Below are 22527 nucleotides of genomic sequence, written 5' to 3'. Positions count from 1 at the left end.
TGTCCCGCCGAGCTTGCACACAGAAGCAAACGCATATGTGAGTAGCGCCCGCATATGAAAACGGTGGTCAAACCCCACATGTGAGGTATCACCGCGATCGTTAGAGTGAGAGCAATAATTTTAGCCCTAGAACTCCTCTGAAATGTAAAACTTGCAACCTGTAGCATTTTTTAAACGTCGCCTATTTTTAAGGGTAAACGTTTGGTGCCATTCCACGAACGGGCGCAATTTTGAAGCGTGACCTGTTGTGTATCAATTTACTTGGCATAACATTATCTTTCAAAATATAATTTTTTCCAAAAAAAGTGCTCTTGTAAGACTGCTGCCCAAACACTGTGTGACAAAAAGTATTGCAATGACCACCATTTTAGGGTGTTAGGATAAAAAAATTATAATGTTTGGGGGTTCTAAGTAATTTTCTAGCGGGGCTGGGCTCCATGTCTGAATGTACAGGAGGAACTGTGATTCAGCTTGAGTGCCACCATAGAAAGCTGCTGGCTGTGGGGGCCCTCATCAGGAAGGAGGGGCCAGGAGCAGTGAAGAAGTGACCTGAGACGATGAGGATCCGGGCTGCTCTGTGCAAAAACCATCTGCACAGAGGAGGTAAGTATAACATGTTTGTCATTTTATTTTATTTTTTTTAAACAGGACTTTACAATCACTTTAAAGTATAAGTTGAGTTTCTGTTAATTTTGGGTAGAGAGTGGAAGGGCTGTAATCTCTGTCAGATTCCTACTGCTCTCTGTGTCCCATATTACAGAAACAGGATATCAAAAATAATCTCCCAGGAGGAAGCAGAGAGAGCAATAAAAACCTGACCAAAGCATATATTTCTTAAATATTATGCTTTTAAAATATTTGGGTTTTATTGCAGCGTCTCTGTTAGGGGCATTTTCCTTCCAAAAGTGGAACCAATTACCAGAACTAGAAATTACCAGAAAGTGGACACAAACAGGGAAAACCAGAATAGAGGTTCTGACCTTTTCCCACCACATCAAAAATGTAAAAATGTCTTGCCTTGACTTCTACTTGGGAGTTTTCACCTTAATGCATTCTATGTATTAAGGTTAAAAAAAAAAAAAAACACTTCTGTAGTTCTACAGCCCCCCTGCCCGCCCCCCCCCCCACAATTTTACTTACCTGAACACGGTTTTCTTCTCCCCTGGGATGAGCACACCAGCTCTGGCTGGTGTCTCGTGTCCTGATTGGATAGATTGATAGCAGTGCTGCCATTGGCTCCCGTTGCTGTCAAACAAATCCAATGATGCGGGTACCGTGGCTGAGTCCTACTTTCTGTGTCAATAGCCACAGAAGCAGGACTCGGGAGCACGCCCGCATGGGTGTCCCATAGGAGAGCGCTTCTGCAAGGGGGGAACTCTATGAGGGACCCCAGGAGATCGGGGCCACTCTGTGCAAAACGAACTGCACAGTTGAGGGAAGTATGACATGTTTGTTATTTAAAAAAAAAAACGAAAACACAAGGGTTTAGTAACAGTATCTCTTACCATTACACTAATACTTACCTCTGTGCGTGAGGAGATATCAGTACCCGCATAGCCGGTGTATCAGTTTGGGGATTTGAGATCCCATTTTTCCCAATCTCTCTGCAGCACTTGCGAGATGGGTCAGAGAGATGCTCTGTGCCAGAACTGACCAATCAGAATTGCTCTGATCTGTCCTAAAAGTGCTGCAGAGAGAAGAGGGAGAGTGGGGATTTCAAGTCCCCAGATCACTACATGCAGTGCTTAGGCACTGATAACTCTTCATACACGGAGATAAGTACAGCAACTGAGAGGTGGGGAGCCTTGCTTTGTGTTAATTCAACCAACACTAAGTAGAGGGTGACTTTACAAAATAAAAACTTTGCAGGGGGTTTAAAGTACAAGTTCACCCTAATACTAAAATCTCTAAATTTACAGACATCCACAATCTAGACTAACTTATCTAGCCCTGTAAAGAAGAAATCGCTATACAAACTTTTTCTGAAGCCGGTCCAGTCCCATGCTTAGCTGTCAGCGGCGGCTTTGCTGTGTAGGAGTGTGAAGAGGAGGCAGCCAACAGAAGCCCCAGAGTAACTCTATGGGTTATGTCGTCACTTCCCATTCATTTCTCAGCCGTTGTCGACTGTCTCCTCTACAGAGCTTCCGCCACTGATGACTGGACTGGTTCAGCTTCAGAAAAGATATGTATAGCGATTTCTTCTTTACAGGGCTAGATAGGTTAGTCTTAGAATGTGGATGCCTGTAGATTTCGAGATTTCACTATTAGGGTGAATTTCTACTTAAAACTCTTCCCCACCCTATCCAAAACCGAAAACAAGGATAGACTGTAAATAAATGTTAATGTTCATTTCTGTATTATTAATGGTCAATCTTTGCATTAGGAACTGTTTAGGCTTAATACCAATATTACATTTTTTAACAGACCTGCACAATATGTAAGCATTTTGATTTTATTCCTATTGGGCCAGCATTATTATTAGCATAGTATTTATAAATATTATCTTCACCTGTATCTCTTGGTTTATATACATTTACTTATAACAAACAATTGGACAGTTTCAGAATATTTCATGTAATATTGCTAAACTTGTCTAAAGCTTAACCAATATATTGGGGTGGATGATAATCAACTTTCAAGATAATCTATAAATTTGTGGCAATTAATTGCTTTCTGGAACTTGCCCTAACACATCAAAAAGGCAAACAAAAACTTGATGAACTATTTAAAAAAAATGTTTACCCAACTAAAAATACTGTTTTTTGTTGTTTTGTTAAATTTACCAAATAGATATAGATATTTGCCATACTCTAATTTAACATTATGAACATAAAATGTTGGTTTTTGTTTTTCTGCAATCTTCAAAAGAGGATCCTGAAATCATCAGTTCCAAATCAATACCCTAAACCGGTCAGGAAACTATAATAGCTTGGGGTACATTGTTCTTTATTTAAAACTGAACTCCGAGCACAAAATGTTTAATTTCAATATATTCTTTAGCAACGACAAAAGGATATAAATCTACTTTGCGTGCACCAAATGCTTTTAAAAACCAATATTTTAAGTTGTAAAAGTAGAAGTGACACCAACTATTTGTATTGATCAGAACTGTGGAAAGGACCCTGCAAGGCTCACCCACTACACAGTACTAACCACTACTGTAGGAAACTATAAGAGGCAAGACCAGTCACTCTGCACAAGGAGAGAGAGCAGCAGTGAGCGGTCATGTAGCTCCTGAACAATGGAAAAGTCTCAGACTGTATTACAGCACAGACTGCAATCATTCTGATAGTGAGCCGTTGGTCAAAAACGGAACCGAATGTGGATGTAGCGAGGCCTATTCTCAACTGTGACCAACGGTTCGCTATCAGAATAATTGCAGAGAATTACCAAGTCGATTGCTCATGAAATCTTGACTCAAGGTTTGAACATGAGAAAGGACACCATTGTGATAGTGTGGATAACCTCCAAAGAGCCATTACTCAGGCTCTACACATCATCCCACTCGAGGACTTCCGGGGGTGCTATGAAGAAAGGAAAAAAAACACACACACACAAAAAAAAAAAAAACTATGGGAGCATTGTGTATACTTGCAAGGTGCAAATTTTGAGACTACTTTCACACTAAAGTGCTGCTAAAACAGCCACTAAAGTGTTGGTAATTTTTGAAGTGCTTTAGCTGCATTTTAGCTGCGCTTTTCGGGCCCTTTTTTAAGGTCATATGATGTGACCTAAAAAAAAAAAAAAAAAAAAAAAAGGCAAAAAAGATCAATTTTGTGGCGCTTCTAGGGCTCTTTGGAAGCACTGCCCATTCATGGGCAGGGGCATTTTTGGAGCGCTTTTTAAAGCGCTCCAAACCCGCCCCAAAGTTGCTGCTTGCAGGACTTTTTCTATTGCCCCACAAGCACACCGCCACAGAGTGAAAGCACTTTCAAATGAATGGGAGGTGGTTTTCAGGCCTGAAAACTGCCTCAGTGTGAAAGGGGTCTGAAGGAGACCATGTTCAATTGTAAAATTTTTCAATAAAACTATTTTTTAAATATCATTCTCATTACTGTCTGGACACACCTCCTGTGTGTGTAAATTATAATATATATACACACACACACACACACACACACCCCTTCTCCTTATATGACACAGTGATCTATGCAAACAGAACAACAGTTTCAGTCAGGCATCACCACTTTTCCACACTTGGAAGTTGAGGAAGTATGGAAATGCCCGGAACAGTCATTCTGCCAGCCTAGTTCATTGTCATGTAAGGAGAAATTCCTGGCATAAATAATTTTTCAATACAGGTAGTCCCCGAGTTACGGACAAGAGAAGGTCTGTAGGTTTGTTCTTAAGTTGAATTTGTGTGCAAGTCAGAACAGGTACATTTTTTAGGTGCAACTCCAGCTAAACATAATTAAGTTTTATGTTTTTTGGATAGCATAGAGAAGGGTTATCTTCACCCCTATAACAATTGTTTTGCTGTCTGTGTCCCTGTTCAGAAAACTTCACCTCACTTTCTGTTCCTGTGACAATTGGATTTTGAACATTTTGGGTTGTTGTTGGAACATGGATTGGTGATAAACCTTCAGTGGAAACACCTTTTCTGCATGATAACTCTTACAGGAGTGAATTTCCCTTCCCAGGAGTAGATTTCCTCTCACTTCCTGTTTCTCCTTTCGTGCGTAAGTACGAGTCTTTTGTAACGTAAATGTTCGTAACTTACAGGGACTGCCTGTAATAGATTTCGCTCCTGGTCTTAGATTGGATAATATATAGAAAATAATTGACCCAAATATATTATAGTTTCCCATTTTTTTTTTTAAATGAACCTTTTGCTCAAAATGTCAGAAGCTAAGTAATTTGAAGTAGAACGAGCACACAAAAAACAATTCCAAAAGAAAGTTAAACTTTGATTAATTTATACGGTGTGGTCTGAGATATCTTTACTGTAATATAAAATAAGAGAAGGGATTCAAGTATCAGATCCTCGCCTTGCTTTAGCTGTGGATCAATATTGGATATGGGGGATTTTTTACACCCTGAGAAGTCGCCAAGCTCCTGTTTGTCTTTCTTGCTGCGAGCCTTCCCGGAAGACATAGGCGGTGACAGTTGCGTGGGTGTCACTGTCATGCCAGAATGGCATTTATCAACTTCAGTTTGGTTCTGTGTCTGGGGTTTGGGAGTAATCGCCTAGATAAAAGAAAATAAGATTACAGTCATATTTGCATTTAACAGCTTCTACAGGTTTTAACAGTAGAGTTCTTTTATAGCAGGTTTCAGCTGAAGCAAAACAGTGTGTCAAAAGGTAAAAACCATGGGTTTAACTGGCAAATAAAAAAAAATCTAAACTTATTTCAAGCGAAACAAACTAGCAATTTTTTACTGGTCATTGGCATAAAATTAGGAAAACAATTTAAGGAATGCCAAGCATTATCACGATTAGAAGAAACAGAGTATTTAAACCAATGGGCACCACAAAATAACCTTTTAAAAATAAGTACTTTTGTCCATTTGAATTACTATTGTGGTAAATCTGTAGTTGTTTTTGCTCTGTATATGTAGGTTTAGTGTGTAGAGTTGAGCTAGTTAATCTGTGGATAACTCAGATCTTATTTTGCCGTTTGTAATTAAATAGGACTCCGGTTTTCTATTTACTTTTTTTTTTTTTTTTTTAAAAGCAATGCATGCAAACTTAGGTGTTAGTGGTTCAAGTTCATCCTTTATATTAAAAAACACTAAATGTTAACCATCAGTCTGATTCATATCTACCATTTTCCATAAAGCGGAGGTTGGCGATACAGTATACAATTTTCCTATAGATTTACCAAAACCATTTAATATGAGGTCAAACCTAAACACTTTCAATTTGTATATAAACAGGCAGGCCCGTTTCTTTTTCTCTTCTTCTTTTGAGTGTTGGAGATAGAATTCTTACTGGGTTTTTCATTTTGTTTCGTTTTATCTTCACGTCCTGATGCTCTGAAGCCTGTGCAAGAAATAGCAGGGGGTTGTCGCCGAGTCATAAAGGCCCAGAAAGTAATAAAAACGTATCAGAAGTTCTAGCCCTTCTGCCGTTTGTGCCCCACTGGCATTGCGCTTTAAACACAAAATAAGATAGAATGCACTGGATGGTCTAATTGACAACTTTCTATCTTAAAGCAAACCTTTAGTCATTTTTTTTTCAACTTTCCTTCTATGAAATCTTCTGCCCTTGTTGTTTTAACTTTGGATAGTAAACCATTTTTTTTCTGCCAGTAAATACCTTATACAGCCCACTTCCTGTTTTTTGTCTGGTCATTAGCCTAGGCTTATGACATCATGCACATCTCTCTCTCTCACTCACTCTTGTGAGAGTTTTTCAGGTGCCCGTGTGTGTGTGTGTAAATCCAGGAAGTGAACAGGCTGCAGCTTCAGCTGCCCACAGTTAAAATGGCTGCAGCCAGACTCAGTGGAGGGAAATTTCTGCAGCATATTTGGCGAGCACAGAATCAAAGTATATATAAAATAATATTCAAAGTGGTTAAAGGGAAGCTTCAGAACGGCAAAGATGATTTTATTACAAATTATGTGAGCAGACTGCAGTTCCTCTTTAAAAGTTCATATTATGCCAAGCAAACTGAAGTTGGACAGAATGGGGGAAATAGGTTTTTCTTATTTTCTAGCAATCAGCAAACAAATGAGAAATGAAGTGCCATATTTCCACCTTTCACATACCAATTTACTCAAGAATAAAGCTGGTGATAGATGGATAGCAGTTCAGCTGGTTCAGCAGGGACCAGCTGAATTTTGATCCATGTTGGGCCACTCCAGTTTGACAGAAGCCGATCGTTAGATTGACGCCTGTCAAACAAGAATGTTGGAAAACGTATGTGATCAGTATATTCTGACCGCGGAGAGTCCTGTGGTCAGAATACAATATCCCAGTGGGGAAAACTATTTGTTTACCCTGCTGGCCGAGGGAAAAAAAAAGTCAGAGGCCAGTTTAAGAATTAATATTCAGCCATGCTTTTCATTTTCAACAAATACAAACAGCAGAAATAAGAAGCAAAAATACTTTTATAAGAACACTACCAGTAAAGATATTTAAAGGATAAGTACACGCTTTAGAAAAAAATAATAATAGATGCACACTTTTATGCAGGTAAGAAATGTGCTTTTTTTTTGGAGCCTGTAAAACATTGCACCAGTTGGCACCATGCAGGTCTCCTTCAGATCTGTCAGTGTATCTGTGGGCCCATACATCCATACGTGCAGGCAGATACAACCTGACAGGAGGAATGAACTAACACGGCGCTCCACCACGTTGTGGTAGTTCATTGAGAACAACAAGCCGACAGCCGCAAAGAGTTTTGGGGCTTGTAGTTCATTCACACACAGAGCTGTGTGAATGAATGATGCAGATGTGTGGGCAGAGCCCCACATTGCGGCACGAATTTCCAAAAGTGACAGCTAGTATGGGGAACTTCTCCCTGTACTGCTATCACATGGAGGGGGGAATTGGGCAGAGGCTGCAGCATGGGTGGAACTACAATGTAACATGTTAACATGTTGCCAAAGGTGAACTTATCCTTTAATGCTTGGATGCCTGACACATAAGAAAAATCACAATTTACTAAATTTGAATTCTATGTAATTTATTATAAGTAAACTGATGAAAAAATAATAATACTGGGCAATTACTTCTTAAGGGGGGGGGGGGGGGGCCACTATTTTTTTTACATAGCAGGTCATCCAATGTATCAACCATTTTTAAGATATATCCATGAGTAATTTTACACTGTGAGTAGGCAATTCAGGTTTCCCCTTCTACTTCTTTTTAAAATTTGCTTTTGACAATACAGCTCAAGACTCCACAGCAGCAAATGAGATGATGAACTTTGATCTACAGCTATCAAAGTTGATAGAAAATGTTTACAGCAGAGTTAGTGCAGTTTAATTATCACTATCAAAGTTTTATTATGCTATAATACACTTGGTAAAAAAAAAAAATACTGTATAACTCAGGCTCTCTCAACCTTTTAACCCTAGAGGAACCCCAAAAATAAATTTTCATGTCTCAAGGAACCCTTACTAAAACCAAATTATCAGGGCTCAATAGGAACAATGTTCCTTATATTGATGGTCAATAGGAAGAATGTCCCCCTTAAAGTGGTGTTCAGATTGCCACCTTTAGAGACCGCTAAAAAGATATTTGGTGTCATGCTGTTGACTTTGCTAAGTAGTGCTGAACCTTCCACTCTGTAGGCATCATTAAATAGGTGGTTTATCAGCCACAGCTCAAGGAACCCCTAGCAACCTTTGGAGGAACCCTGGTTGAGAATGGCTGGCGTAACTAATAAAAAAGAAAGATAGCTTTATATAGCTATATATATATATATATATATATATATATATATATATATATATATATATATATATATATATATATATATATATATATATATATATATGGATTCTATATAGGGGGAGAGGGAGAGAGAGAGGGGGAGGGAGAGAGAGAGAGAGAGAGGGGGAGAGAGAGGGGGAGAGAGAGAGAGAGAGAGAGAGAGAGAGGAGAGAGAGAGAGAGAGAGAGGGGAGAGAGAGAGAGGGGGGGGAGAGAGAGAGAGAGGGGGGGAGAGAGAGAGAGAGGGGGGGAGAGAGAGAGAGAGGGGGGAGAGAGAGAGAGGGAGGGGGGGAGAGAGAGAGAGGGGGAGAGAGGGAGAGAGGGAGAGAGGGAGAGGGAGAGAGGGAGAGAGGGAGGGAGAGAGAGAGAGAGAGAGAGAGAGAGAGAGAGAGAGAGAATATATATATATATATATAAATATATATATATATATATATATATATATATATATATATACACGCACACACACACCCTTAATTGAATAAACCATTTCTATTTTAATTAAACTCTTATCTACCCAACGTTCATATATATTTTTACTGTTTACAGAAATTCAAACCTAACACATGACTACCAAAAAACATAATGTCGCAGTCACAATAAAAATCGCTGATCGCCGCCATTACTAGTAAAAAAAAATTATTAATAAAAATGCCATAAAACTATCCCCTATTTTGTAAACGCTATAACTTTTGCGCAAACCAAACAATAATCGCTTATTGCGATTTTTTTTTACCGAAAATATGTAGAAGAATACGTATCGGCCTAAACTGAGGGAAAAAAATGTTTTTTTATATTTTTGGGGGGATATTTATTATAACAAAAAGTAAAAAATAATGCGTTTTTTTCAAAATTGTCGCTCTATTTTTGTTTATAGCGCAAAAAATAAAAACCGCAGAGGTGATCAAATACCACCAAAAGAAAGCTCTATTTGTGGGAAAAAAAGGATGTCAATTTTGTTTGGGAGCCACGTCGCAGGACCACGCAATTATCAGTTAAAGCGATGCAGTGCTGAATCGCAAAAAGGGGCCTGGTCTTTGACCAGCAAAATGGTCTGGTCTGTAAGTGGTTAATGTGTTAAATCTATTTTTTATTTGTTTTTGAAAATTAATTTGTAGATTTTTTAATCAACTATAAAAAAAAAAATTACTATATAAACTGTTCACTTCATTTTTAAATATATGTAAACTGTAAATATTAGCCAAGGGAAAGAACATTTACATGAAGTAATTGAAATACTTATTTCTGTGTGAATACGTGATATACCAGGGAATTAACATTTTATTCCAAGTGCTTTTTATAAGTTCTGAATGTGCAGATCACAATCATGAAGCTTATGTTAACACTAGCCTGATTACAAACTAGCATTTTCAGTCTTGTCCAATTATGTAGGACTTAAATTACATAAAAATGTGTTAAAGGTATAAATCTACAACTCGAGCCGAAACTTCTTGTTGATACTGCCCCCATTTGGGAAAATTTCATCCCTTTCTATGAAAGTGACAGTGGGGCAAGAAGTGAGGGTCCACGCACCCTGGCTTAAAAAGCAAAAAAAAAAAAAACACTGCTTCTACAGGAGTTTTGCCTGTAGAAGCAGCTAAATGTTATGTGTCAATGCAAATTACGATTTTTAGAGGCATATCTTAAAGTAACTAAAGGCTTTTTCTTTGTTAAAAGGGATAGTTCACCTTTACCACAAACTAGGGGCTTCTGTAGATAAAAACCAAACTGTGCAATTCTGACTAAAGTTGAATAATACCCTTGCTATAGGTGTAGGTCATTTACATACCTTATGAAACCTAACTGGAATACTCCCAGGATGTTGCCAAGTACACCAAGGACATTGCTAAATGAGGCCTAGTCCTCACCGCTCACCTTCACCGTCACAGGAATGAGCTCTCAAATGCTGAGCTCAGAGATACTGCATCAGGGGAGAGAAAGAATATGTGAGGGGGTCTGAATCAGAGAAAGCGCTCACTTCTGTGATGGTGGTGGTGAGCAGTGATGACTAGGCCTCACTTAGCAACGTCCTGGGAGTATTCAATTCAGGCTTCATACGGTATGTAAATGGCCTACACCTATAGCAAGGGTATTCATCTTTAGTCAGAGCTGCACTGTTTGTTTTAATCTACAAACCTGTATAGGCAGTTTTTTTGTAAAGGTGAACTATCCTTTTAAGTCGTGGATAAGTGGAGAGGAATTACAACGCATGTCAGGTTTTTATTGCCGTCAGTGTCCCCGTTAAGGAGATTCACCCTCTCTATTTGTCCTGTGTACCATTTTCATTGAAAGTGAAAGTTAAATAAAAACCCCAAATTTTGGGTTGTCCCCAGAAAAGTAAGAAAGGGGGAATCCAACAATGGACACACTGGTCGTGGTGACCAGGGGGTCCCCAAGGAATTCCCTTAATTTTTATGGATTTCCCTCACTTCTTGTTTGGCTATGGGACAGGAAATTAAGAGAAATGGCAAAAGAAATCTCTCAGGAGTTATAACCCTCCCTTACACTATCCAAGAAAAAAAAAAAAAGTTTTGCCCATAGTTCAACTTTAAGCTCAACGTTTAGAGGCAGGAATAAAAAAAGTTTTTTTTTTTTTTTTTTTCCCCGCCAGAAAAAACACTGAATGCTCCTAAGCTCTCCTAAAAGTTTCTAAACTCTCCTAAGCTCTTGTACAAAAACACTCTATGTTTTTTTTTCTGCCAAAGGAACCTGCGTTTTTTTTTTTTAAGCCCGGTGTACATGGACCCTCAAGGTAAAATGTTCCTAAATAGACAATAGCAGCAAACAAACATCACAAAGGTTCCAATTTTTACCCATTTAAAAAAAAAAAAAAAAAAATGTTTTGTGGATTCTGTAATACAACATACAATATTAACCCTGCCATAGTCCAGCACAAGGCACTAACTAAAACTTTAAAATATTTTAGAGAAAAATATATGTGATCTGTAGCACGAGTAATGATCCTCCATCCCTAAATATACATACAAAAAAAGGATACATTGATCACAGGACTTTAAAATGAGGCAAATCACTTTAAAACATAATGGTACACGATTACAAATTTATTGCATGACAGCAGATTTCATATTGACAATTCATAGACACAATAAAATATCAATTAAAAAAAAAATGTAGTGAGCTGATCCATAATAGGTTACCATAATACACAATATAAAATTCTTGAAAAATATTTATATCCGTATACATGATATGTTTTTCAGATGGAAATACATTATTGCAAAATACCATTCACACATAATAGGTTTTTGTCTTTTCCTGCTGGTGGACACTGTGAACCCCTTTCCCTATAATGGGTCTTTACATATCACTGCTGGCTATAAGTGCCATCACTTATGTACATAAGCCATGGATTCAATCCGCAGTGGAAACTTGGTCCACCCCGCATTTGCCCTCAAGGTCCGCTTGGGTCATGTCGTCACAGAGTAGACATTCCCTGGTACCCCCACTCACAGTGCTGCTAGCTAGCCCCACCGCCACCCCTCCCCCTCTAATTTTTGAGCTGACCTATACCGACTTTGCCACATTGAGGGGCCAACGGATGAGGCCAAGTATTGTAAAATCTTGAATGAGAACCTTCACTCAGTCAGAAAACTGTAGATGGGTCATGGCTGGCTCTTCCAGCACGACGAGTCAAAACATAACTGCCAAGCCAACAAAGAAGTGGCTCAAGAAGAAGCACATTAAGGTCATGGAATGGCCTAACCAGTCTCCAGTCTATGCTATAGAAAATTTATGGAAGGAGCTTATAGACCATTTGTAAGTGGGCAAACTTCAAAATCTGCAGGGGATCAAATAATTTTCCCAACTGTATTTTCATCTGAAAAAAAAATATCATGTATAGGAATATCAAGACTCTTCATGAATTTATATTGTGCATTATGGTAAACTATTATGGATCAGCTCACTTAATTTTCTTTTAAATTGGCTTTTTTTTGTGGCTATAAAAATTGTCAATATGAAACCTATCATGCAATAAATTTGTGATCATGTGTACTATTATGTTTTAAAGTGATATGCCTCATTTGCCTTTTGTTTGGATTTAAAATATGGTATTTTATTTTGCTTTACTTTAAACTCAGACACTGGAAGGTGTTAGTTTTTTTTTTAGCCATTGTGAAGCATTTGTACATCTGATAAGTTACATAAATTGTGGCACACACACTTGTCATGATGTTAACATTTTCAGTTATTAATTGGCTTTATATGTATTAGCTCACACAAAGTAAAAGTAGTTGTGCCAACGATGGAATGGCTGAAGAATCTTCAGGTTTATTCCCTGCTATTGTTTTCTGTGCAGTGGATACAGGCAAGTTCTTCACCCACTTCTCTTTGCTTGAAACAATCGCGGCATTTGTTGACTAGCATAGAAGAATGTGCAATTTAGCCTCTATATTGCCATTTCCATTGAGACGGTTTTCCTTGTTTTTTAATTGTAATCCCTTACATAAATTAATCCTGGGACGAGTGCCATACCATTTGAATTTCTTCGGAAATTAAAAGATATTCATCTCGGGTAACTTTATAGATTTAATAATCTATCCCATGGAAACTTCCTCTTGAGTTTGATCTTTTCCTTGTGCATTAAAAAAAGACCTCAAATTATAGAGACCTCAAAAATAATTAATTGTATGCAGTTAGGTCCACTCGTTTTCTGCACAAACTTTTATAGTGGAAAAACAAAAAAAAAATCTTCCACCACAGCTGTGGACAGTTAACCAATCAATATTTATCCCGAACCTCTTTCCTTATAAGATTCAGAGGATGTCTTATAACGGAAGTCAGACCTAAAACTCTGCAACCAGCAAAGCTCATGCTTTCTGCTGGTTGGGGCAATCCAGCTCTGACTCAGAAGCTTCCCACACAGAGTAAAGCCTAGTACACGTGGGCCGAATGTCTGACGGCATCAGCCAGTTCAATAGAAACCGGCCAACATCCGACCCGTGTGTACTGCAGCCAGTCTGACAGGCATCTGTCAAAGGGGCACGACTGACAGTCAATGGCTGAGAGCGCTGACCAGAGTGTTCCGGTATGGGGGCATTCCTCCTGTCAGAACACAATAGCACAGCAGGGGGGATTAGCTGTACTAACATTGCATATTTAGTACAGCGGCTCCTTCTGAGCTGTCAGGTTTATTTTTCCTTCAGCCCTGCTGGGTTAAACGAAAAAAAAAAAAAAAAAAAAAAAACTAGTAGTGTGTACCAGGCTTAAGGGTCCTTTCTTTGCAGCATGCTGGCAGGGGACAGGCATTTCTAATCAGATTGCTTTGTAAAGAAAATTAACTGTAAGACACCTTGTTTTGATGACCAGGGAATGCATTACGATGATTTAAGGCTTTAAAGCAGAACTAAGCTCTCTCAATCAACATTAAAGTGAAAGTCCATGCAAAACCTTATATTCCTGCATCTATAGACTTCAGGGATCTAACACTAACCTCTCTATCCCTGTAAAAAAAAACGAATATACATACCTTTCTGGAAGCCGGTCTGACCCACTCCGACCGCATCTTGCGCTGAGCCGTCCGCCCGAAGCTTCTCTGTGTAGGTGGGTGCAGAGGAGAGGGAGGACAACAGAAGCCCCATACTAAGTCTATGGGTGACGTCACTTCCCATTCATTTCACATTCATTGTTGTCCATGTCCTCTACAGAGCTTCTGCTGCTGGAGATCGGGTCGGAGTGGGTCAGATCGACTTCAAAAAAAGTATACATACTCATCTTTTCTTCACAGGGATAGAGGTTAGTGTTAGATCCCTGGTGTAGATGCAGAGATTTTATATTTTGCATGGATATCCATTTCAACAAATGTTTAATCATTTTGCTTCAGCATTCGTAAATGGATAGGAATTGTATATAATATTTACTTGTTGAAATGTTTTATTTGTTTTATATTTCTTCGGTTACTATTTGGTCTCATGTGACATGTCTGCCGACACCCGCTGCTATCCGATCCTGTCCGTAAAATCCAGTCTGGCGGATTGGATGAAAACGGACAGACAGTTCATTTTCATCCGATTTCCCCAGTGGGGATCAGTGGGATTGGCCGCGTGAAAGGGCCCAAACTTTTTCATTTCTAGGTCTATCTATACTACTAAATTATGGGTTTGCTATTGTTTCTCATCTCTTTTTAATAAAATGTCAAAGAAAATACTTAGTCTAAAAAGTGGTGTGGCTGGACCATAACTAAAAAAAATTAATAAAATAAAATGATGCTGGAAGAGGACACCTTAATCTTGCTCTTCCCAAACTGAGTAAGTCAAATGCTGGTACAACCATTTCCCAAAAAAATAAAAAAAAAATGTTGAACTGACGCAAGCAGAAATTCTTAAATAACAGTCACAACATGTAAATAAACACATTTTATTTCACATTAACTTCAACAACTTTAAGATCATAAAAAGTACACACACATTGTCAGATCTACAGAACACAAGAGGTCACACTGGTTTAGACAAAAAAAAAAAAAAATGTTGTAAAGAAATGGCAGTCTCCTTTCAAGAAGCACATACAAAAATGCTCATATACCCAGGCTTTTCCAAAACAACAAATAACACCGCACATGGCTCCGGATTAATGTACATTTTAGGTTTGCATCAAAAAGAGAAACCTTATTAAATCCAGATGATCATTAAAAAAGAAAAAAAAAAAGAAAAAACAACTTACAAATAGGTGTTTTTAACCTTTTTACAAAATAAACTATGACTTGCATTTGCAAGTATGCAAAGTGAAGATACTGTTAATAAATTCAGCGAATGATCAATACAGATACCCAGTAAAAACTTTAAAATGTTATCATAGAAGTGCATTTTTGTTCGTAACAGTGAAAATAGAGAGAAAAACAACCTGAATCATTGGTTTACCAATTCAAGTCTTAGAAGATACGCCTCATCACTACTACTACCAGGGTGCAAGAGGTTTGCGTCTGATGTAATATCTTTTGTTAAAAGGTTTTTCCACCTCCAGATGACTTAAATGTTCTGGCTGGAAAGTGCAAGCCCAGCTAAAACTTTATTATTTTTTTTTTGATAGAGTGGAGAAGTGTCAGAATTCTCCCCACACTTGGGGCAATTTCCCAATGAAACTCAACAGGAAATTAGGGGAATCTTCTCAACAGGGACAAAGACAGCAAAAGAAAATTGCTGACACTTCTCCACCAAAGCAAAAAAGAAAAAGAAAATGCCACTCAAAAAAGTGTGTTTACAGCCCCTCAATTATATAATAAACTGGGCAATGAAGCTTTACCCACGCTCAACCGGTCTGTTACCACACAGAGATTGCGGTGGTCCAAAATTCATGGCTGGCATATGTGCTCCCAAGGCATCAATCCATAGAAGAAATTAGCCAGCAAGTTCCAAATTCCAATTTCTTGGAATTTGGAACTTTGGAACTTGGAACATACCGGATAAGAATTCCAAGTTCCAAATTCTTTATTAAGCTAAATTAAAAGAGACACAAAATAGCGAACATGTTGTTTCGGCCATGACTGCCTTCTTCAAAGCTTTGAAGAAGGGTGTCATGGCCAAAACACGTTAGCCATTTTGTACCACTTTTAATATAGCCTAAGAAATTACCGGGTTACTGGCTAATTTCTTCTATGGATATAAGACACATTAGTACAAACTAAATTGCAAAAAGTGTACAAATATATACACTGTGTGCACAATTGTTAGGCAAGTGAGTATTTTGGCCATATCATCATTTTTATGCATATTGTCCAACTCTAAGCTGGATAAACTTGAATGTTTATTGGATTTAAGCATCAGATGTGTATTTTTGTAATGAGGGAGGGTGGGACCTAAGGAGATCAACACCCTAAATCAAGGGGTGCATAATTATTAGGCAGCTTCTTTTTCTCAGGCAAAATGGGCCAAAAAAAGATGCAACTTACTCTAAAAAGGTCCAAAACTGTAAAAAGTCTCTTTCAGATGGATGCAGCACTCTTGTAATTGCTAAGATATAGGGGCGTGATCACAGAACCATCAAACGCTTTGTTGCAAATAGTCAACAGGGTCGCAAGAAACGCGTTGAAAAAAAAAAAAAGACGCAAATAAAACTGCCAAAGATTAGAGACGAATCAAAACGTGAAGCTACCAGGAAGCCATTATCCTCCAGTGCTGTCATATTCCAGAACTCCAACCTACCTGGAGTGCCCAGAAGTACAAGGTGTTCAGTGCTCAGAGACATGACCAACATAAGGAAGGCTGAAACCCGACCACCATTGAACAAGACACATAAGTTGAAATGTCAAGAGTGGCGCAAGAAATATCTGAATGCAGATTTTTCAAAGGTTTTATGGACTAATAAGATGAGAGTGACTATCGACGGACCAAATGGATGGGCCTGTGGCTGGATCAGTAACTGGCACAGAGCTCCATTTCCACTCAGACACCAGAAAGGTGGAGGTGGGGTACTGGTATGGGCTGGTATTATTAAAGATAGGCTAGTTGGACTTTTTGGGTTGAAGATGCATTTAAAAATCAACTCCCAAACCTACTGCCAGTTTTTAGAAGACACTTTCTTCAAGTAGTGGTACAGGAAAAAGTCTGTATCTTTTAAGAAGACCATGATATTTATGCAGCAGAATGCGCCATTGCATTCACTGAAGTACTCCACTGTGTGGCTAGCCAGTAAAGGCCTTAAAGATGAAAGAATTGACCTAAACCCGATTGAGAACTTATGGGCCCTTCTTAAACAGAAGATTTACGGTGAAGGAACACAGTACACCTCTCTGAACAGTGTCTGGGAGGCTGTGGTTACTGCTGCACCAAAAAATTGATCGTAAGCAGATTACAAAACTGACAAGACTACATGAATGGATGGCTTATGACTGTTCTTGAAAAGGGTGGCTATATTGGTCACCGATTTATTTTTTGGTATGTTAGAGATGTTTATTTGTAAAATTTGAGTTATTATTCTCATTTTAGATACAAGCGAGACAGAAAAATGTACGTTTTTCATTGAGTTGCATAATAATTCTGCACACTAATAGTTGCCCAATAATTGTGCACACATAAAATATTCTCCTAAGAAAGCCAAAAGCTCACTTTTACTTTCTTAAATATTCAGGTTTGAGGTTTACTAACATTTTCGATTCATTGAGAGTCAATAATGAAATAAATGAAATCCTCAAAAACACAACTTGCCTAATAAATTGTGCACAGTGTAATATTATATATACACACACAAATTATATATATATATATATATATATATATATATATATATATATATATATATATACATATACACACACACACACACACACACTTTTCAATATGATAAACTAAATATATAAAAATCAATACAAATTACAAAGATTGAGCATACAAGATATCCTAAAGTTCATGTCCAAAAAATATATATATATTTTATGGGATATTTTGTATGCCCAATCTTCGTAATTATTTCTTATTATTGATTTCTTGTAAAACTTAGTTTATTACATTAGTAATGCGAGATTATATATAATGTGTGTGTGTATATGTGTATATATATATATATATATATATATATATATATATATATATATATATATATATATATATATATATATATATATATATATATATATATATATTTGTGGATATACTACATGTTTAGACACTTTGCACAGTGATTTTAATTCATATGTATTTATGTCTCTTATACCATTTATGCTTACTATATAAAAGAAAAAAAAAAAATGACTGTAGTTCCACTTTATAGATCCTTAAACCTAGTTTCTCTTTGGATAGGACCAAACCTCCTAATCTGTTTTTGGATACAGCACTAAACTGATCACTGGATTCAAAAGAAACATATGCATATGACACCAAAGCAGATACATATTTTAAAGCAGTAGAAACAGAAAAACACTGTGTATATAAAATATATTTGTAGAAAAAAAAAAACATATTACAATAAAGCCGCAGGATGTCATATACAAGTAAACAAATTCAATTCAACTGAAGGTGGAAAATGCCTCCTAACTTTGAAATGTAAAATCATTACAAGTTAAAAAAACAAATCAAAGTTTTTTTGTTTTTTTTGTTTTTAAATCAAATGGCTTAGTTAAAGTGGATTGCCAGTCCAAACTATTTTTTGTAATTTTGGATAAGTATTAGAACCTTTTGTCAGAGGTTTACTGCTGTCTATTCCTCAACTGGGGAGATTGTCCGCTAATTAACCTGCCCCAGTGACCACACAGGAAGTCGGGATACAGACGACAATGAAAAACTGGCAGATCTTCCATCTCAACCACCACAAAAAAATAGTTGGTCTGAAAGTCCACTTTATTGTAAGTCTGAGACCCTGCCCAGTACACACCTGATATTTTAGTTATTTTAAAAAAAAACAGCCCTAGAAAATGTAAACCCACAGACAGGAAATGTTTATACTTGTAGAAAAGCAGTGGCTCAGAGAAAGCAAATTTTACACGCCAAAAATATTCCAGGCAAGCAGAGGAAAAACATGAAAGAAAAAGCACCATGTTACCAGGCAGCAAGAAAAGGCATTGTTACCTAGTTACAAAATACCCAATTGTCAATTAGGGCAAACAACATCTGAAATGGTGTGGAGCTAAAGCAGACAGAGATGCAACATTCCAAGAGAGAACAATCTTCCATTTAACTTTTACAAATCTAACGATAAATGCTACCAAACTTATAAACATGTACATGGGGAAAAAATATGTATATATAAATGGAGTACATCTCTGCAATACATGCACATTTTACCATATTTTGTTTCTTAAAAAACATTGCAAGTACCTAAAAAAAATTATAAACTATATAAAATATATCCGTTTTTTTGAAGTGCATTACGGGATAAAGCATGAGTATTCAGGTACATTAGTGTCCAGTCTCCTAAAGGAGACGGCGTAACCTAACAAAAACAAATCTGTAAAGCCAACTCATTAAAACCCCTTCCAGCATGCCTCAGTTTTGTTAGTAAGCAATAGTAGGAGTGTATCAAAAGACTAGAGGGGAGGGACCTGTGTCCCATAATGTACTCCAAGAAAAAAATTTTTTGGGCAAGACCTAGTTTCCCAATCGTTAATTAGGGAAAATAGGATGAGTATTCAGGTACACTGAGATGTCCAAAAGCAGGCAGAGGAGGTGGGCACCAGAGCAAACAAAGGAGAACAGCCTACCAAAAACAAACAGGTTAACAGATGGGTGCTTCCCAGAGCCTATAGCATCTCCTGAAAAACCATACAACGAAGGCCGGCATCAATTGAGGTCTGAACGTCCAGCTAAAAAATGTGTTAACAGAAGACCAGGCAGCACACATGCCTGATGATGAAAAGCCCATAAAGCAGGAACTAATCTGGTGGAGTGCACCCTGGCCAGTAAAGGAGAAACTCTGCCTTCAAGGTCAGAAGCTTGAATGATTAGCTATCGAATCCACCTAGCGATAGTGGAACAAGAAGCAGCAGGCTGTCACCTATAAAGATATTCAGGAATAACATAGTCAGACTGTCATAAGGGAGCTGTAGTGGAGATATAACCCTGGACAGCCAGTACCATACCCAGGCAATGGAGAGATGTTAGAACAATGTCAAGGTTAGGGAGAAAGAAATAAACCACCCTACAAGAAAAAGGGGCCATGGGCCTTAAAATTACTCTTAACCTTGTTCTTAGACACTCGCCTTACTGAAGTGATGGAGATCTCACAAAGTCACAGGGAAAGTACAGGAGGAACAACGTGAGCAACACATTAAACAAAGGCATTCACCAAAGAGTGAGCGTTCTCTGGGAAAGAACCACTAAGGCAAGAAATGATCCTCAATAGTACAAAAAGGTCAAAACGGTCATCAGGAGCAGGCAGGATTCATAACATGGAGAACTTCCTTTGATAAAATTTCCTTATCTCACACCAAAAGAAAAATGCTTTCCAACAGTGATTGTAGACTTTGTGAGACGTTTACTTCCTAGTTTTAAAGAGAGTAGGGATAACTGAATCCAATAGGCCTGTTACTTAGGACCTGGGCTTCAACAGCCAAGCCATTAAAGCCAGAGACCGAGAAGCAGGGTGGCAATACATCCCTTGGAGCATAAAAACTTGACAATCAGGAGGGGCCCAAAGAGTCTGACAAGTTCCAAGTGCCACGTCCACCTGGGCCAGTTCGATGCCAAGAGAATCAATGGAATGCACTGAATCTCGATTCTGCAGAGTAAGCAACGAAGGAGCCTCCGATGAGGAAAAGCAAAGATCAGGCTGAACCAAACCAATGCATTACCAGTGGATCCAAAGCCAGGATGTCCACATCCGGCATCTTCCACAGAGGTCTTAAAACAAGTCAGAGTTAAGAGACCATTCTCTAGAAACCACCTGCCTGCTTTCCTATGACTGGGATGTAAAGAGTGGTCAGGGCTGGAATATGACTTTCTGCCCAAGCAAGAATAATTTCCCTTTGAACCACAAGACTTCTGGTGCTCCCCTGATTGTTCACTTAAGCTACTGCTGTAGCATTTCCTGGCTAAATTCTGGTCAGATGACTTAGCAGACCAAAGATTCAACATTGAAGGGATAACCAAATTGTCTAGAGTTCCAGAATATTGATTAGGAGCCAAGTTTTCTCCAATGACCAAGTCCCTTTTACTAAGAGTGCCTAGGACTCTGCCCCAGCCTGGCAGGCTGGAATCTGTCGTTATAATCTTTTAAAGAACTCCGAGAAAGGATTTTCCTAAATCCAGCGCTGAACTTGCGACCTGCCATGTCAGGACAAGCCTGATCCTGCTAGACAAGCATATGGGATGATCCAGAGACTGCCCCCTCCTGTCCCACACTTCCAGAATAATGAGTTGCAATGGTATAGAGTTAAATTGGGTACATTAAACTGCCTCTAAGCCAGGGCTCGACAAAACCCGGGCGCCAGGTCGCATTTGCGACTAGATTTAGCTACCTGGCGCCTGGGGCAGCACAGCTGGGGGTATCCTGTCTCCGTGGACCCCCCGGCGTGATCGCGTCGGGCCGCGCCGCCGGCGGCCCGTAATTGAGCCCCCGGCTTTGAAGCCTTCTGCGATCCTATGGTTCCTTCTGGAATCTGGCGCCCTCTTGTGGTGGCCGTTGGAATGACAACCAGCAATGCTAATGGAGCTTCCCCTGCCTGCCAGCCTATCTCCTTCCCTTTACTTAGAACTCCTAAACATGATATATATTTTTTATTCTAACACCCTAGAGAATAAAATGGTGGTCGTTACAATACTGTCTGTCACACCGCATTTGCACAGCGGACTTACAAGCGCACTTTTTTGGGGGAAAATAATTTATTTAATAAAAAAAAAATAAGACAACAGTAAACTTAGCCCAATTTTTTTTTATATTGTGAAAGATAATGTTGCGCCGAGTAAATCGATACCCAACATGTCATGCTTCAAAATTGCGCCCGCTCATGGAATGGCGACAAACTTTTACCCTTTAAAATCTGCATAGGGGACGTTTAAAAAAATTCTACAGGTTGAACATTTTAAGTTACAGAGGAGGTCTGGGGCTAGAATTATTGCTCTCACTCTTCCGATCACAGCGATACCTCACATGTGTGGTTTGAAAGCTGCTTTCATATGCGTTCGCTTCTGCACGCAAGCTTGGCGGGACAGGACGCGTTTAAAAAAAATGTTTGTCTTATTTTAACTTTTATTTTTTTTTTCACTGTTCTTTTAAAAAAAAAAAATGTGTGTCACTTGTATTCCTATTACAAAGAATGTAAAAATCCCTTGTAATAGAAAAAAGCATGACAGGTCCTCTTATATATGAGATCTGGGGTCAATGAGACCTCACATCTCATATTTACACTAAAATGCAATTTTAAAAAAAATTGTCATTTGAAAAAAATAAAATAAATAAAATGTCCCTCTAAGAGCTATGGGCAATGACTTGGAGACAGGTGGGGGGCTATCTTCCCCTCACTCGTCTCCATATCAGACCAGGGACAGGTCCAGATCACCGTCACGGACCTGGCTCCTAACTTTTTTAGCTGGCTCCTAGATTCCAACCAAATTTGTCAACCCCTGCTCTAAGCCACCATTCACATTAACTGCGGCTTTAAAATCGCGCAACTTCCGTGCAACATGAAATTGCATGATTTCAAAGCCGCATCTCAGTGCGACTTTGAAGACATCTGTGCAGCTTCATGCACAAATGTCTACG

General features: G+C 38.5%; 1 protein-coding gene across 3 annotated transcripts in view; it reads right to left on the bottom strand.

The window, feature by feature from the left end:
- The window catches only part of PHF20L1 (PHD finger protein 20 like 1), a 225665-nt gene that overhangs the window by 80349 nt on the left and 122789 nt on the right, over positions 1–22527 (bottom strand). For all 3 annotated transcript variants that reach the window (XR_013277714.1, XM_077493366.1, XM_077493365.1), the window contains exon 9: positions 4989–5187. Coding sequence is in view for 2 of the 3 variants with exons in the window: in XM_077493366.1 (XP_077349492.1) it covers positions 4989–5187 (199 nt within the window). In the remaining variant the exon portion in view is untranslated. The remainder of the gene's footprint in view (positions 1–4988; positions 5188–22527) is intronic.

The sequence above is a fragment of the Lithobates pipiens genome, unplaced genomic scaffold (assembly GCF_037356315.1).
Source record: "Lithobates pipiens isolate NorthernLeopardFrog02 unplaced genomic scaffold, aLitPip1_a1.2 Scaffold_19, whole genome shotgun sequence".
Lineage (NCBI taxonomy): Eukaryota > Metazoa > Chordata > Amphibia > Anura > Ranidae > Lithobates > Lithobates pipiens.
Note: the sequence above shows the minus strand (reverse complement) of the source record. Positions and strands in the feature narration are given on the sequence as shown.